Below are 15761 nucleotides of genomic sequence, written 5' to 3'. Positions count from 1 at the left end.
TTTGAATTTAGAGATGTTGCAGAAATACTGTATATGAGCTCAGTAAGGAGAAACTACATGCGGTAAATTACAGCAGATGGTAATAGGAGGTAGTCTTGTGGCTTAATGCCCAAGGAGATTCAATTAGACTCCTGACTTCTCCTGACAGCCTAGTTAACGCCTGTTAATGGGCGTTAACAGGGGTTAAAAGAGTCTTAACCCACCCAATACATGAAAAGTTCACAGATTTGTGCATTAATGTGGCTGTGGTACCCGTAAACCTCCGCGTTATCAGGGATTTTTTATTTATCCGCTGAGGAAAGTGAACAAAAATCCCCAAATGAATGTCAGCTCCAGGGAAAGTTTGATAGCTATTGGGGATCAATTAGCCTGCAGTAATCTATTGCGTCAAAGTTATCTACTGCGGCTAATTGAATTTCCCTTCCCAAATAGGATTCAGATCTAATTCAGAATTTAGCATTTGGGGTTCTATTATTTGTAATAAAGCCCCATATTTAAATATAGAAATTTGAACTGTATTTTTGTTTGTGTTCTAAAATGTATTTATGCTTATGTAAATATGTAATGTATATGTACAATGTAAATTACATTCCTAAAATGTAAATATTTTTCTATTTGTCCCATTAAAAACCTATCAGTGATATTTCATACTTACAAGTGCTTACCAAAACGGTGAACAATCATTTTCTGCATTCAATTTTGTCGCTTTAATTCATATCTGTGAAGGGTCCACCAACAACTATACAAACCACACACAGGAGTAGAGCCTTCAGCCAGGGCCGCCACTAGTAATTTTGAGGCCTGGGACTAACCTTCAGTACAGGCCCAACCCCCCCCCCCCCCCCCACTTGCACCTGCAACCCCCCCCTCCCCTTCCTCGGAACTGACCTCTGCAGACCTCTCGGCACACACAGGCACAGTGCAGCCTGCAAAGCGCCGAGCCCCTCTGTGTCCTAGGCTCGGCGCTCTGCAGGGCTTCACTGTGCATCGTGCATGACTGGCTGGGGGGCCGCCACTGTGGGCCCTGGCCTCTGGGACAGCTGTACCCACAGCACCCCCCTGTTGGCGGCCCTGCCTCCAGCTTCCACTATATGTGCATTTAGCTGCTGTTGAGTCATGTGTATTACATCACATACCATAGAATAATGTTTAATACGTTCAGTCCAAAAGGTACACCAGACAAGTACTGGAAATGCAAAACAAATTTTAACACAAAATAAAATGACTTTCAAGGTCATGATTGTGCAGTGCACATACCCACAAAATCACCTCTAGTGCAAGGTGCAGACTCTATACCCACTGAGCCTGTTCACTTTACACAATAAATAATTCAGTAGTAGAGGGCACATGATGGGTGGCTCATATCTGACCCAACAAGGAAAAAGGAAAAATCAGTGCATTTTGGGATTCTGGTAAAAGTTCCTCTCAAAGGAGATGAGATTGCAAGCTACGTGAACGAGCCATTTAACAATACATATTGAAATATAGGACTAAAATATCCAATGATAGGAGATTCCAGTGAAAAATATCATTTCATATCTTCAATTATTCCATACTTGAAATAAATTCATGGAATCACATATCCACTTGTATAGCATTTCTCAATTCATCCCAACATTTCCTCCCTTACTCTTCATTAATTGAAAAGAAAAGATAGTTCTCTCATCCTCTGCTAGTGGCGAATAAACAGACACTTTATCAGCCTGCTCCAAATAATATCATTAGTCATATTATAGCACAAATGGTGTGAAGAGAACTGTTATATTTTTAGAGGTGGGTTATATTATATTGACAATTTTACTGAGACTAGTATGACACCTAGTGGTGATCCCGGAGTATTGTAGTGATTTTAAAATTTACATATGGTGACACCATACACGCTATAACAGGTCATAAAAATACCTCTATTTCACTACCTAACTTTCAGATTATCAATAAACATTTATCCTAGTGCAAAGGAACCCACAAGCCTCTCTCTCTACTTAGCTTGCTGCTGGCTCAGAGTTTGGTCATGGGAGTCAGTTTGTTGTGAAAGTGTAGAGACTCGCAAGCTGATATCTCTCTTAAGTGAATTAGGGGAGACAGGATATGCCACTATTGGACTAAAGCCCTGGCCCACAGCTTCAGGTCTTACAGTGGGCACAGAGATGGTGTTGGGCACCAGAGGAATGTGCACTTTATTTCCTTGTGACTCACGAACAGGATCCCTAGATCGGGGCCTTTGAGGTCTCTCGTGTTTAGGACTCTTGGCCCTATGTGGGGATGGGCTGCGGCTCTTTTGACGGGAGGAGCCAGGAAGGATGAGGTCATGGAAACGTGCAAAAGCTGGGCTTCTGCTCCGTGGGGACCGGGCATTAGCAGGGCTGGGGCTGCGGGATTTCGGTCGGAGCAGTACTTGTGTGCTATTATCTTCCTCTGAGCTGGAGTCTGAGCTGTCAGATGAGGAGCCCGCTTCTGAGCCTGGCAGGGAGATCTGGTAAAGGGAAAGAAATTAATAGAAATAGTTGGACACTGAATAATTACTATAGTGCGGGTTCAAGGGTATTAATAAATTGTAAGATAGGAAGAAACCTTTGAAAAACATAGTAACTATAGGCTCTACGTACTAGTTGTTGCTGTACTCACAGCCCCAGCAACTGTAATTGTTTTTTTGGAACATCCATCATTTACAGTATATATAGGTTATTCTAGAAAACTATAGCTAGTATTTGATAGGTTGCTATTGGCAAAACTTCAGTTTTTATTTTATTTTTTGTATGCTTAGCCCATTGACTTTTAATTGACAATGCTGCTCTACTCAAAACCATCCCCCTGCCCATCGGTGCAAGAGGAGGGTATCGCAGGCACAATGCTCCACATGGTCATGTGGTAATGAGTAATATCATTGCCATGCACATCCATGCTTCTATCTGATTCCTCATGTCGCCACAACACCCTGCGGATGGCCACTTTATGACAGTCCAGTGAAAATATGGAGGATAGGGTGGAGTTGGACAAATGGAATTTTGCTTTCATGATATACATATTCCCACCATCAATGTATTTGTATGTAGGTCTTTGTGTATTGTACACCTGCATCCCCTTACACATGTAGTGGTGGAATGGGGCACAGGTAGAAAAGCATATACAAATACATATATTAGATTTGGGCACATCCACATATAAATATTTTAGGGGCATGTCTTTTTAGGGGCTGATGTAAATGCGCTAATGATGACCACCATCGGCAGCACTATTTAGCGGCATCTGATTGGCTATTTGCATATAGAGCCCTACAGCTATAATTCACTAGCAATGAGACTACATTATTTTAGCTACATTGTAGAAAGCCTTGCCCGTCTGTTCATATTACTTGTTGTTTCCATTAGGACTGCTGTAGGAAAGAAGCAGAAAAGTTACTGACAAATCTTGTGTCGGAATAATGACTACACTGGTTTTCACATACATTCGCTGCACAAAGTGTGCAACTTTAAATGGGGATCTATAGTGTTAGCAACCTAGGATTTGTAAATCAGAGAAAATGAAATCACTCACTTGGAAGGGCTCAGTGACGGCGATTAAGGTGCCCATATTGTTGCTGTAGTATCCTAAGAGATATTCACCAGTGCCCTTGGGAAGCGATTCTTCACTGAACATCACCTGAACAGGAAGATCAAGATACAGCTATGTTACACCATGACTGCTGTATTGTAATCTCCATATACAGTATGTGACAAGATACCCTTAGATTGATTATATGAGGTTATGAACCTGGTACTTGTATCTTCCTCCATCTGTATCGTCTTCTGTTTTCACCCATACATAAGCCACGTAATCTTTATGATGCCGAAATCCGAGCTGAAGGTCACACAGAACAAGGTGTAAAACTTATAGAAGGAATTGGATGAGCTCATAGACAGTTCCCGCTGTTCCTCACCTTATAAAGTCCAATCCAGTCCCATGAACTCTTCATGAATATGGGAGACCACTGGTAGGTGACACAGGCATCTACAGGCTGCAGCCACTCATCATGCACCCAAATGTGTACCAAGGGAGCAACGATAGAGGCAGAAAACTGAGGAGGTACAAACAGGCAAACTTTCACTAAAATATGATTTTACTCAATGTAATTCAATATATTTATTTATTAACAGTTTCTTATATAGCGCACACATATTCAGCAGCGCTTTACAGAGAAAATTTGAACACTCACATCAGTCCCTGCCCCAGTGGAGATTACAATCTATATTCCCTACCACATGTACTCGCACAAACATTCATTCTAGGGTTAATTTGTTGGGAGCCAATTAACCTACCAGTCTATTTTTGGATTGTGGGAGGAAACAAGAGTACACAGGGATAATCTACAAACTTCGCACAGTTAGGGCCATGGTGAGAATCAAACTCATGACCTCAGTGCTGTGAGGCAGTAATGCTAACCATTACACCAGCCATACTGCCCCATATATATAGGTATCGGTAGTTCTTGCACTTATTGTACGTCCGTGTGTATTCAATGTGGCATCATTCGATGTGTGTGTATGTATGTATGTATGTATGTATATATATATATATATATATATATATATATATATATATATATATATATATATATATATAGTAAAAAGTTAATAACAAAATATGTAGTCCTTCGGTGGCTTCATAACCAACAAATGTGATCATATATACAAGCTGTGATGTGAGCATGTCCAAGTACTGTATGTGGTAGACCTAAACATGTCCCATTGTTAATATTATGGCCTTCACTGCATTCTACAGTGTGGCAGAGCTGAAGGGGGTGTGAGTGCTTCCCCTGACAGACACATGCCCTTCTCTTGGCACTCCTGCTTGAGAAGCATTGCTGTGGCAGCTCTCCTTGAAGGCCACAATCCCACGTGTATGTGTGTAAGTAACTCAAGTATTTGGTTTCCAGCTTTGGAAGTACAGTTTCCTGAGATGGAGATAAGAGTTTTCAAGGCTAAGGTAGGATAATGCTCCTTTAATACAATAATTGGCCAGTGCTTCCGCTACTTTTATTTATGTGCTCACTCAATCAGATATAGAAGTAGAGGTGTTATGGGGAATTATTGTTCGATAACAGTAGCAGTCTCACCTTCACAGAGAAGATAGCAGAGACAGGCTTGTGATCACTCTCTGTGTAGTGCATATGGCTTCCATAGCTCAGCAGTGCCACCGACAGATCTTTAGATGTACTGCTGCTTGTGTCTGGCTCAGATATTGGATGTTTCATTTTCCATAGAATACGGTCAGTCCATGCAGGTTTCCTCCTTTTAGAGCTGTGGAAGAAATCAATGTTCAATACACTGCAGAAACATGAATATGCTGTACTGGACAGACATCCCATTATAAGGAGATACTTTAATAACTCTGCAAATGTATGTACATTCTTACCTAGTGTCATATGTATTGGTCCCAACATCATATTTGTACGTAGGAGGGAAGGTCAGAGGTCCCTCCATAAACCCAGAGAGCACTGGCTCATAGCATTTTGCCATGTTCAGCTGTAAGTCAGATTAACAAGTTATAGATCAGTTTAACTTAGAGATGACTTACATTTGCTAGTCAAGTATTGCTGCTGCCTTTTAGAAAAAAAAATAAACAACATATTTATTGAGTTTCAAAAGATACGCCGTAAAAAAAACAGGATAAAACATCGTAAAATACAAACAATCATATTGGCATAGGAAAAATAAATAATGTATAATTCACCTCAGGTCATGTGACAAAATATGGCACCTATATATCAAATGCAGGCAGGGATCACTGACTAATGCAGGCTAAACACAATAATGTAGATTCAGGACTGACCAATAACAACAAAGGGCTGAGCAATTTGAGAGATCACGAAGCATCTTTATACCCTGAAACAATGTTAAGTAAAGTTAAGGAAAGACTTCCGGTTCCGGAGCTGGAGGAGCAAGCTGCTTTAGCTTAGAGCTCCGTGCCTCCCAGCCTTACCATCGCCGGACCGGACCCGCAGACATCCCAGCAGACCTGCCTGACACACCGCTAAACACCCCAAGACGACCCCCGCTGCCTACCCGATCCGCCTGAGACGCGTCCGCCCGCCCGCCCTGACGCCGCGATCCCGGCTCCCTCCCGCAAGCCGCCATTGATCCCAGCCGGCCGCGTCCACGTGACCTGTGGCGCGGCGGCTGCCCCGCTGCTGAGAGTGACGGGGGGAACGGACTTTACCGGCGGGGCGCACCGGACGACCGCCCAGCCTGAATCTTCCAGCCCAGCGGCCTTGAAGGGGACAAACGCCAGAGATCAGCACCCTGTGATCGCCCGCCATTACGCCTGACCGCCTACACCCAAAAGACCGGTGACACGGAGGCGCACGCACACAGCACCGCTGGGGGTCCTGGAAAGGAACTCACCTGTGGTACCAACCACCCCACCCTCAGCCCATTTAACTGTGAGTAACTCATAAGTGGAGGACACGCCATTACTACTCCCTCCTGACTCCCCCTCCACCCCCCCCCACCGCCAAGTCATTGGGAGAGACAGGGCTCTATATACCTAGCCATTTCACTACCCTCATCCCCTGGCTGAATATTACAACAGCCCAGCTACAATGGCTACTATCAAGCCTGATAAGTCATAGGGGACCCCAGCTCCTGAGGATACCCCCAGGCACCGCTCCTCTAGTCGCAGCACTAGAGACAAGATGGCGCCCGCCCCAGCCACTCAACCCCAGAACAAGCAGCCACAGCCCACTGGCAGAGGGAGAAAGGGGACAGACACACTGGAGACTCTGGTGCCTGAGCCACTACCCACGAGCGAGGACTCATCCTCGATACCAGACCCTGGATCACCTACCCTTGCTAGTGCTGCAGATAACCCCCCCCGACCCACAGATGCATCCCCGCTACCACCTCCCCATCAACAACAGGAGCCTCCTATAACATACTCCGCTATGGTGAAAGCCATTCAGGACACAATCACTCCTATAATGGAGGCCCATGCAAATAAGGTAACACAGGCAGTGCAAGACTTAAAGTCACAATACAAGCAGATGTCTAAGAGGCTCACCACCACCGAACAAGTGGTGGGAGGAGTTTTCCAGGACGTCGCAGAGCTGAAAGATAAGACGACGCTTATGCAGAAAACACAATATCAGATCCAGGCCAAACTAGATGACCTTGAAAACCGATCCCGTAGGAATAATTTGCGAGTGGTGGGACTCCCTGAGTCTCTGAAGGGACAGGCCCTCTTTATCTTTATCCAGACCACACTTCCTGAGCTCCTAGGAATCTCCGAGGAATGTGAGGGAATAATTGTGGAAAGAGCTCACAGAATAGGCCCGCAGAGACCCTCAACTGACTCCCGCCCCCGCCCCGTAATATTCCGATGTTTGAACTTTGTTCATAAGGAGGCGATGTGGACCGCGTCCCGACGCAAAAGAGATCTTACTTGGAACGATACAAAACTATACATCTTCCAGGACTACTCGGCTGAGGTAGCCAGGGCGAGGAAGGAGTTTGCCCCCTTATGTTCACGCCTAGCAAGGAGCAACCGAAAATTTGCTCTGATGTACCCGGCCCGGCTCCGTCTGTTCTCTGGTTCAACGTTTAAAGACTTCTCCACAGTAAAGGACGCGGAGTCCTTCCTACAAGAAGAGAACACCGGGCCGGCCTCCCCATCTTTGTTTTCCCAGGACCAGCCTGCTGATGAAAATAATGACGCCTAAGACGTTTTAGGGTTCATATATCATCTAATGCTAAGTGTTGTTGAGAACTAGAAGTTAATTGAAGTATTGAAAACTTATATAATGCTGTTCTGATACTGAAGTGTCGGGGTGGGAGGAGGGGGTAGGGGGCATTTTTCCTTCCCCCCCCCCTTCCCGACTGAACATTGTTTAGATATTTAGATAATTGTTTTCCTTCCATGTTTAATTGGAAACAGGTTTGCTAGGAGTATAGATTAAGCAAATTAATACATTAATAATTGATTGGGTCCGGAATGGCGGGCGAAAGCCCTAATCGACACCTGATGGGTGCCATATAGTACCACCCCAATGAGGCAGAAGAGGCCCATGGTCTGCTGGCTCGGATCTTGGGGCGCCTGCCTGATCTTGCCACACCTGCCACTACCCGGAGGTTATTTAATCGTAGATTGCTATATTTGTATTTGTGTTTATATGTTTGTTTGTCTGTCTGTTTATTGATTTATTTTGAACAGGCGAGGATGGTGAGAGACCCTCTCGTGGGCCATCTTACTGCCACGATAACTTTGTTAATTACCCTTTCTACCCTCATGTTGTTCCCCCTTTTGTGTCAGATTGTGTCTAATGTCATAATTTTTATCCGTAGAATGTTCTTGCTCACAACTAAGCTCATAATGATAAGATCAGAAGACGTGGTGGACTCCAGGACCTGTAAGTTGCCTCCCCCTCCCGACTGACAAATGACATTCATTAAGGTTGGTACGATCAACGTGGGGGGCTTCCACTCCCCTGCCAAGCGTAAAAAAATATTACTATACCTATCCAAACTGGCCCTAGACATAGTATTTATCCAGGAAGCCCATCTGATCCCTGCGGAGATCCTAAAACTAAATACCTTGGGATGGGCGGTATTATCTTCAGCCCCATACAATTCGAAAGCTAGAGGGGTGGTCACGTTGATTAGAAGAAACATTCCAACAACAACTCATTCAGCTCAGGCAGACCCTGAGGGGCGCTATACTATACTAGACGTAACTATAAACAACTCCAGATACATTCTGGCTAATATTTATGCACCTAATACAAACCAAAGCCAATTCTTCATCACCCTAACGGCCAAACTGCTCCCTTACGCCCACCAAAATATAATTCTAGCAGGCGACTTTAACTCAGTGGCATCAGCTGCCTTAGACAGAAATACCACATCCTCTACCAGGCGTACTAACCCTAAGTATGGGATCCAATACCTCCTCACGCAGCTGCAACTAATAGATGTGTGGAGGGCATGCCACCCTATTGAAAGGGAATACACTTGCCTTTCGGCAGCACATGGCACTCTCTCGAGAATCGACTATGTGCTGATTTCCTCTTCCCTTTTCCCTGGGGTGGAGGGATCAGAACTTGAACCCATAACAATCTCGGACCATGGTGTCTGCTGGATGGCGGTGGCAACGTCTGTAGATAGGGGACCAGTTAAACAGTGGAGATTCCCATCCCAGTTGACAGATACCCCATCTTTCCGTAACATGTTAGAAGCGTCCTGGATGGACTACACAAACAATAATCCCCAATCAGAAGAAGATTCCCCCTCCCTATTTTGGCAGGCCTCCAAACCTGTCATCAGAGGAAATATCATGTCTTACCAGGCTAAGCATAGAAAAGACTCCCAGAAACTATATATTGAAGCCCAGTCACGCCTCACTGAGGCTTACCTTAATTTCCAGACTTCTCCTACACTAGCAAATAAAACCAAATACACCGACCAGAAAGCACTCTTTGATGTCCTACTGGTTCAACTAGAGACCAAACTCACTTTCCTGTCTCGGGCAAGATTCCATAGATACGGTAATAGGTCTAACCGACTGATGTCTAACCTGCTTAGAGGCCAACATCCCCCCTCGATCATACAAGCCCTACGTAGAAAAGATGGCACAGTGATCCATTCCGGACAACAAATAACTGAAACACTACATGAGTTTTACGAGACACTCTACGCCCCCCCACACACAGATAAACAACAAAGGGCAACGTTTTGGGAACCACTCTCACACCCAACACTAGATACTGACTCATCCAATACCCTGATAACCCCTATCACAGAGGAAGAGGTACTGGCCACGATTCAGGCACTCAAAACAGGAAAGTCCCCAGGCCCGGACGGCCTGTCCAACGAATACTACAAACTACTTGCTCCCAAGATTGTCAAACCACTTGCGGCCCTATTTAATTTAATACTACAAGGCTCCCCCCCCCCCCCTATACTTCAATTCGGCCATCCTTAAAATTATTCATAAACCCGGCAGAGACCCACTACTCCCAAGCTCTTATCGCCCTATTTCACTCCTTAATACGGACTATAAAATTTTTACGAAAATACTAGCGGACAGGCTCAAGTTCAAACTTCCCTCCCTGGTTCACCCCGACCAAACGGGATTTGTATGGGGCAGGCATTCTGCACTTAATGTGCGTAAAGCATTAACAGTCATGCAGTGGGTGGAATCCACAGACAACTCTGAGCATTGCGCTCTACTATCCCTAGACGCCGAGAAGGCTTTTGACCTCGTTACGTGGGACCACTTATTCTTTACAATGGAAAAGTTTGGGCTACCGGGGGAGTTCACCCGCACAGTTAAGCTACTATACTCGGGATCATCTTCCCAAATATTATCAAATAACTATATGTCTAGACCCATACCACTATTTAGGGGGACCAGGCAGGGCTGTCCCCTGTCTCCCCTACTGTTTGCCCTGGCAGTAGAACCGCTAGCTATAGCATTGAGAACCTCTGAAGACTTTACAGGTGTGCGGGTGGGCTCCTCCGAGGTCAGGCTAAGTCTCTTCGCGGACGATATACTATTATTCATATCTAAACCCAATACCTCCATCCCAACGATCCAGCGTATTATATCACATTTTTCCCATTTCTCTGGCTTTCGAGTGAATTATGACAAATCCAGACTGCTACCACTCTCAACCCCTGACACAACACCAGACACACCTCAGCACACCTCGCAATTCACTGTATGCACACACACACTCAAATACCTAGGAGTCCTGCTCCCAAGAAAATTGAAAGATCTCTATAACGCTAATATTCCCCCCTCCCTTAGATCGGTCGACAAATTGCTATCCGGCTGGATGGAATTACCCTTATCATTGGCAGGCAGAATCACAGTAATTAAGACGATAGCCTTCCCTAAGCTGTCCTATCTTCTGCAGATGTTGCCACTCCAAATCCACAGCGCCGACCTACAGAAACTCAAAACCCTATACCTTAAATTTACATGGGCAGGGAAGAAGGCCCGCATACCATTTAGTAGACTTAAACTAAGTAAATCAGATGGCGGATTTGGCATGCCTGATATACAAGCCTTTTCACAGGCAGCCCATTTTAGATATATCACTGACTGGTTCACCTCTAGATCGGAGTATACCATCCCCACGTTAGAAAAGCAGATATTCAACCAGTATTCCCCGGCAGCCCTGTTACATGCCCCGATAAGACTTATCCCCAAGACAATTAGAGATTCTATCCTGTTCAAGGCGACTTACAGGTCCTGGAGGCAAATCAACAGGGCCGTACATAGACGGTTCACCTCCTCACCATTTACCACCCTTTGGGGTAACCCCTTATTCCCCCCTGGTCTGGAGAGTGTGGAGTTTCTCGGCTGGAGGGACAAGGGCATCACATGCATACGCAAAATATTTGACCCAGGGGGCGGAGTACTCCCATTCTCAGCGTTGCAGGAGAGATTTGAGCTGCCGCACAGACAGTTCTACATGTACCTCCAGTCGAGACATTTTGCGCAAACACACCTAAAATCAATGGACAGGGAGGCTGATGTGGACCCAATTTCAGATTTATTGAGACCAGACTGTATACTGGGATATAGAATCAAATATTTATATTCTGCGCTAATAGCGACAGATAAGGAGACACACTACCAGCAACTCCAAACTAAATGGATCAAGGATATTCCAGACATATCACCTGTAGCAACTATACTTAAAAAACTCCCAGTCACCATGAAGCACTTGCAGTCGGTTGCTTTACAAGAGACCCACACAAAATTTTTAAATAGGGCATACATAGCCCCGGTACAGAGGGCACATTTTGTCCCCAGTGATACGGGAAGATGTTATAAATGTCAAAAAACAGACGCCTCGTATTTCCACAATTTCTGGGAATGCAGGAAAATCAGAACCTTTTGGGACAAAGTAATAAATTTTGTCAACTCTACATACTCTCTGAGGCTCCGGAAGCAGCCGACTGCATGCTTATTCTTATACTTTAGAGATTGGGACCTTGGTCCAAACAAGGCCCGGATCATCCCGACTCTCACTATTATATTAACGATTGCAAAAAAATTGATTTTAACACATTGGATACATAGGACTTCCCCATCCATCATGGAGTTAAAGCGAAATATCTTAAACACATTGTTCTATGAGAGACAGGCGCTGAGAGCCGATCTTGAGAAAGGAGCAGGACGCTTCTATAAAAAATGGGGGCTCTATATCAGCAGCTTAGATCAGCTAACCCAAAATAGAATCCAAAAAATGTTTGAGTCTACGACCTGGTACCTGCTCAGGCAACTATCTACTTAAATGAAACTAGCTTGGTGATACCACCCGCGTTTTCATTGGCAACAAGAAGAAAAAAAAGAGTCACGTCATTAGAACCTTCCAAACGGACAACTTAAATAAGGACTTTTCGCTTAATTAGGCTGCTGTCTGACGTCTCCCCCTCCCCTCCCCTACCCTCCTAATACTTTCCTACCCCATCTGCCCTGTTAGATTTATAGATAGGATTAAGAGGTTCATTGATTTGTGAGACAGATAGTGTTAATTATAAGGATTATTACACCTAAGAATCCATGTGGACCCCATGGGACTTCCTCCCATGATTGCTCGTAGCCATTTTGACTATAATACAATTAAGTTTTATAAGTAAGACAACTTTATGGAAATGTTGTGTATATTGGTGTATTTGTGTATGTATGCCATAACACCTGATGCTCTGAACAAAGAGATACATGGTTATTCCTAAATATTCCCATATGGCGACTATGTCTCACAATATATGTATCTGTATATCTTATTCTCTTCCTTATGTACTAAATAATTGAAAAATACAATAAAATTGTTTTTCAAAAAAAAAAAAAAGTTAAGGAAATCACCAGAATATCAATCTGAAAGATCAAACATTTTGGGAAAACAAAAGCAACAATCGTGAGTGCTTTTCTGCCACCTTTCAGTATCGGACAATTATCTTTGTACTGCTCAATACTCATTCAGTGTAATGCCAGCATAGATGAGGACCCAAGTGTCATAGGCAGTTCCAGGGATTCCAGCATTGCACATTTGGCATCTAGTTCTTTTGGGTCACTGTTTCAGCTAAGTCAGTGAATACCATTTAGTTAATGCCAACACACTCCCATGTCATATGTGAATATGGCATACTACTGGATTTGGCAGAAACCCAGCGCTTATGAATCTACACCACTATGAAACTGCACAGTGGTGATTTCCAGTGGATAAGGCACCTAGTACGACTATTGCTTGTTAGGCCACTGCAATCCCACTAGTTTAATCTTTGGTATTCTGGAATCTGACCCATCATATAAATGGCCTGTGTGACGGTCAGGACATCTGATATGAAAACATATAGACAGGAGAGGGCTTCTCAATCATACTTAGCCTCTCTTAACAACATACATAAAGCAAATGTGGGATTGCCTTCAATTGTGACTCACCACAGATCTCTAGCCTTTGGGAGTGTTTAATTTGGTGCTAAAATTAGTGGAACTCTTCTAATAACTTATGAGGCTTGCTGTGCAGACACATGACATGCCACACGCAGCTGCCAGTATGAATTAGACCTATTACCAATAACAGGGCTTTCCGATTCACCCTCTGATTCCCTAGAATGTTGCCACCTGTATCTGCTGTGAACTTTTTGCAAGTGTCACCACTGCACCGGTGTATATGTTCTGCACACACCTTGGTCCCTGAACCCTGCAGATACTTGCTCCTATAGGTCTGACTGCTTAGCTCTTCCTCATATCCCCCTGTGGGAAGGTCCTGCAGAAAATGCAAGTTATCCAGGACTAGATTCGGTACTTCTTTACTTTCACGGCGCCACTAGCTAGGACAGATAGGATACTAGATAGGATACGATTTTGTATGCGATTTGACATAAGATATCGCATAAGATATAGGATAAGATTTACTATCCATTTCATTACCCCACTATCCACTAGGGCGTGGAGTTGATTTTATATAGCGTGGCGAGCGCAGCGAGCCCGAAGCGTGGCGAGCGCAGCGAGCCCCGCGAGGGGACACGGATGTTGTTTCAAAGCAAGTCCCCAATATTGCATGCCATTTGCATGCAATTCCATAAAATACATTCCGTGTCCCCTCGCGGGGCTCGCTGCGCTCGCCACGCATCGGGCTCGGTGGCTCGCTGCGCTCGCCACGCTATATAAAATCAACTCCACGCCCTAGTGGATAGTGGGGTAATGAAATGGATAGTAAATCTTATCCTATATCTTATGCGATATCTTATGTCAAATCGCATACAAAATCGTATCCTATCTGTCCTATCTAGTGGCGCCGTGAAAGTAAAGAAGAAGCCTAGATTCTGTGTGAAAGAGAAAAAGGATAACTTCAACACTAGGTTGAAGAAACCTAAAGCTCTAGAATCACAAGTGGCTTCCTTAAAAGCAGCTGCTATGAGGGGGATGGTCAGTTCCCTAAAAGTACAAGAAAGACAAAGGAATAAAGCAGCGCCTAAATGATAGAGTGGGAGAATCAATTTAAATAAAAATTATTTTAATATCACATAGTAACAATAACACCTAGAATATTAATAATAAAATAGCAGCAGTGGTTTCCTGTTCCTGTAGAGTTAGAAAGTGAACCAATATATAACCTGCACTGTCCACAGTGAATGCAGACCCAGTCTTGGATGGCGTCTATACAGCTGTATTGTCCTGGAATTATTGGAGGGAGTGGCTATTAGATGACTGTAGCCCACCTCCAACCTTACAATGTATTGTTGTTGCAGCTGTTTTAAGGGAGTGGCTTTGTGGATAGCTGTAGCCCGACTTCAACCTCACAGCAAGTGGATCCGGTAGTCCCAGGTAATTTTAGGCCAAAGACGTCCAGTAGTAATAGGGTCCAGGTGGTCAGAGAAGTAAGCAGGTAGGTCCAGTAGATGATCAGGATTCAGGAAACACACCAACGCGTTTCACTGGGCTAAACACCTTGATAAAGCTGGTGTTTAGCCCAGTGAAACGTGCTGGAGTTGGTGTGTTTCCTGAATCCTGATCATCTACTGGACCTACCTGCTTACTTCTCTGACCACCACATTAAGTGGTGGAGGGACTTAGGGTTAGACTGCAGGGAGGGGGCATTATGTTTGGGCACTGGGGTACAAGAGTTAGGGTTCGGCACAAGTGGGGATGGTTAGGGTCAGGCTGCTGCAATGGAAGGTCAAGGGTTAGGGTATGTATGGGATCCACCCTGACCGAAGGGATATCGTATCACTCTTTGCGGGACCATTGTCTCGCCCTTGCTAATAGTGATCCTTGACTCTCTCACCTGATCTTTCTCCCAGAGAAGAGACAGCTTGTTTCCTTGAATGGCAGACTTCACAAAATATAAATCAAGGTCATCTATTCGGAAATTAAGATCTCCAAACCAGAACACCAAGCTAATAGGAAATACAAACAAGAGTGAGATACACGTGTATGCCACAGAAATATACAGACACAAGCAAACTGAAAAGGACACCTAATAATAAGCCAAAGTGTTGTTTTTATGTTGTGTATATTTTCTTTTGCATGCTTCTTGTACCACCTGTATTAGTAAGTACAGTATATTTTCTTGAATTGTACAATTTCTGTTTTAGTGTAGTTATCTGATCATGTTACATTTGCCCCATCTGCAGTGCACATGGTTTTGTCCATTGTAAGACCAAATTGGACCCCCGATCAGGTCTGAATTAGGCCTAAATCCACATTTTTATTGTGTATAGTTCCATGCTCTCCGTTTTGCCCATGCCCTCTGCTTTTCACAGCCAAGATCT

The 15761-nt window shown here is 44.3% G+C and overlaps 1 protein-coding gene across 2 annotated transcripts in view; it reads right to left on the bottom strand.

Moving 5' to 3' along the window:
* Positions 1-872: 872 nt before the first annotated feature.
* The window catches only part of INPP5J (inositol polyphosphate-5-phosphatase J), a 35710-nt gene continuing 20821 nt past the window's right edge, over positions 873-15761 (bottom strand). For both annotated transcript variants that reach the window (XM_083145304.1, XM_083145303.1), the window contains exons 7-13: positions 15275-15386; positions 5392-5501; positions 5093-5276; positions 3917-4054; positions 3751-3837; positions 3535-3639; positions 873-2473 (exon numbers count right to left, since the gene is read on the bottom strand). In XM_083145304.1, coding sequence (XP_083001430.1) covers positions 1979-2473; positions 3535-3639; positions 3751-3837; positions 3917-4054; positions 5093-5276; positions 5392-5501; positions 15275-15386 — 1231 coding nt within the window. In that variant the 3' untranslated portion in view covers positions 873-1978. The remainder of the gene's footprint in view (positions 2474-3534; positions 3640-3750; positions 3838-3916; positions 4055-5092; positions 5277-5391; positions 5502-15274; positions 15387-15761) is intronic.

This window comes from Crinia signifera, chromosome 1 (assembly GCF_055691185.1).
Source record: "Crinia signifera chromosome 1, ASM5569118v1, whole genome shotgun sequence".
NCBI lineage: Eukaryota > Metazoa > Chordata > Amphibia > Anura > Myobatrachidae > Crinia > Crinia signifera.
Note: the sequence above shows the minus strand (reverse complement) of the source record. Positions and strands in the feature narration are given on the sequence as shown.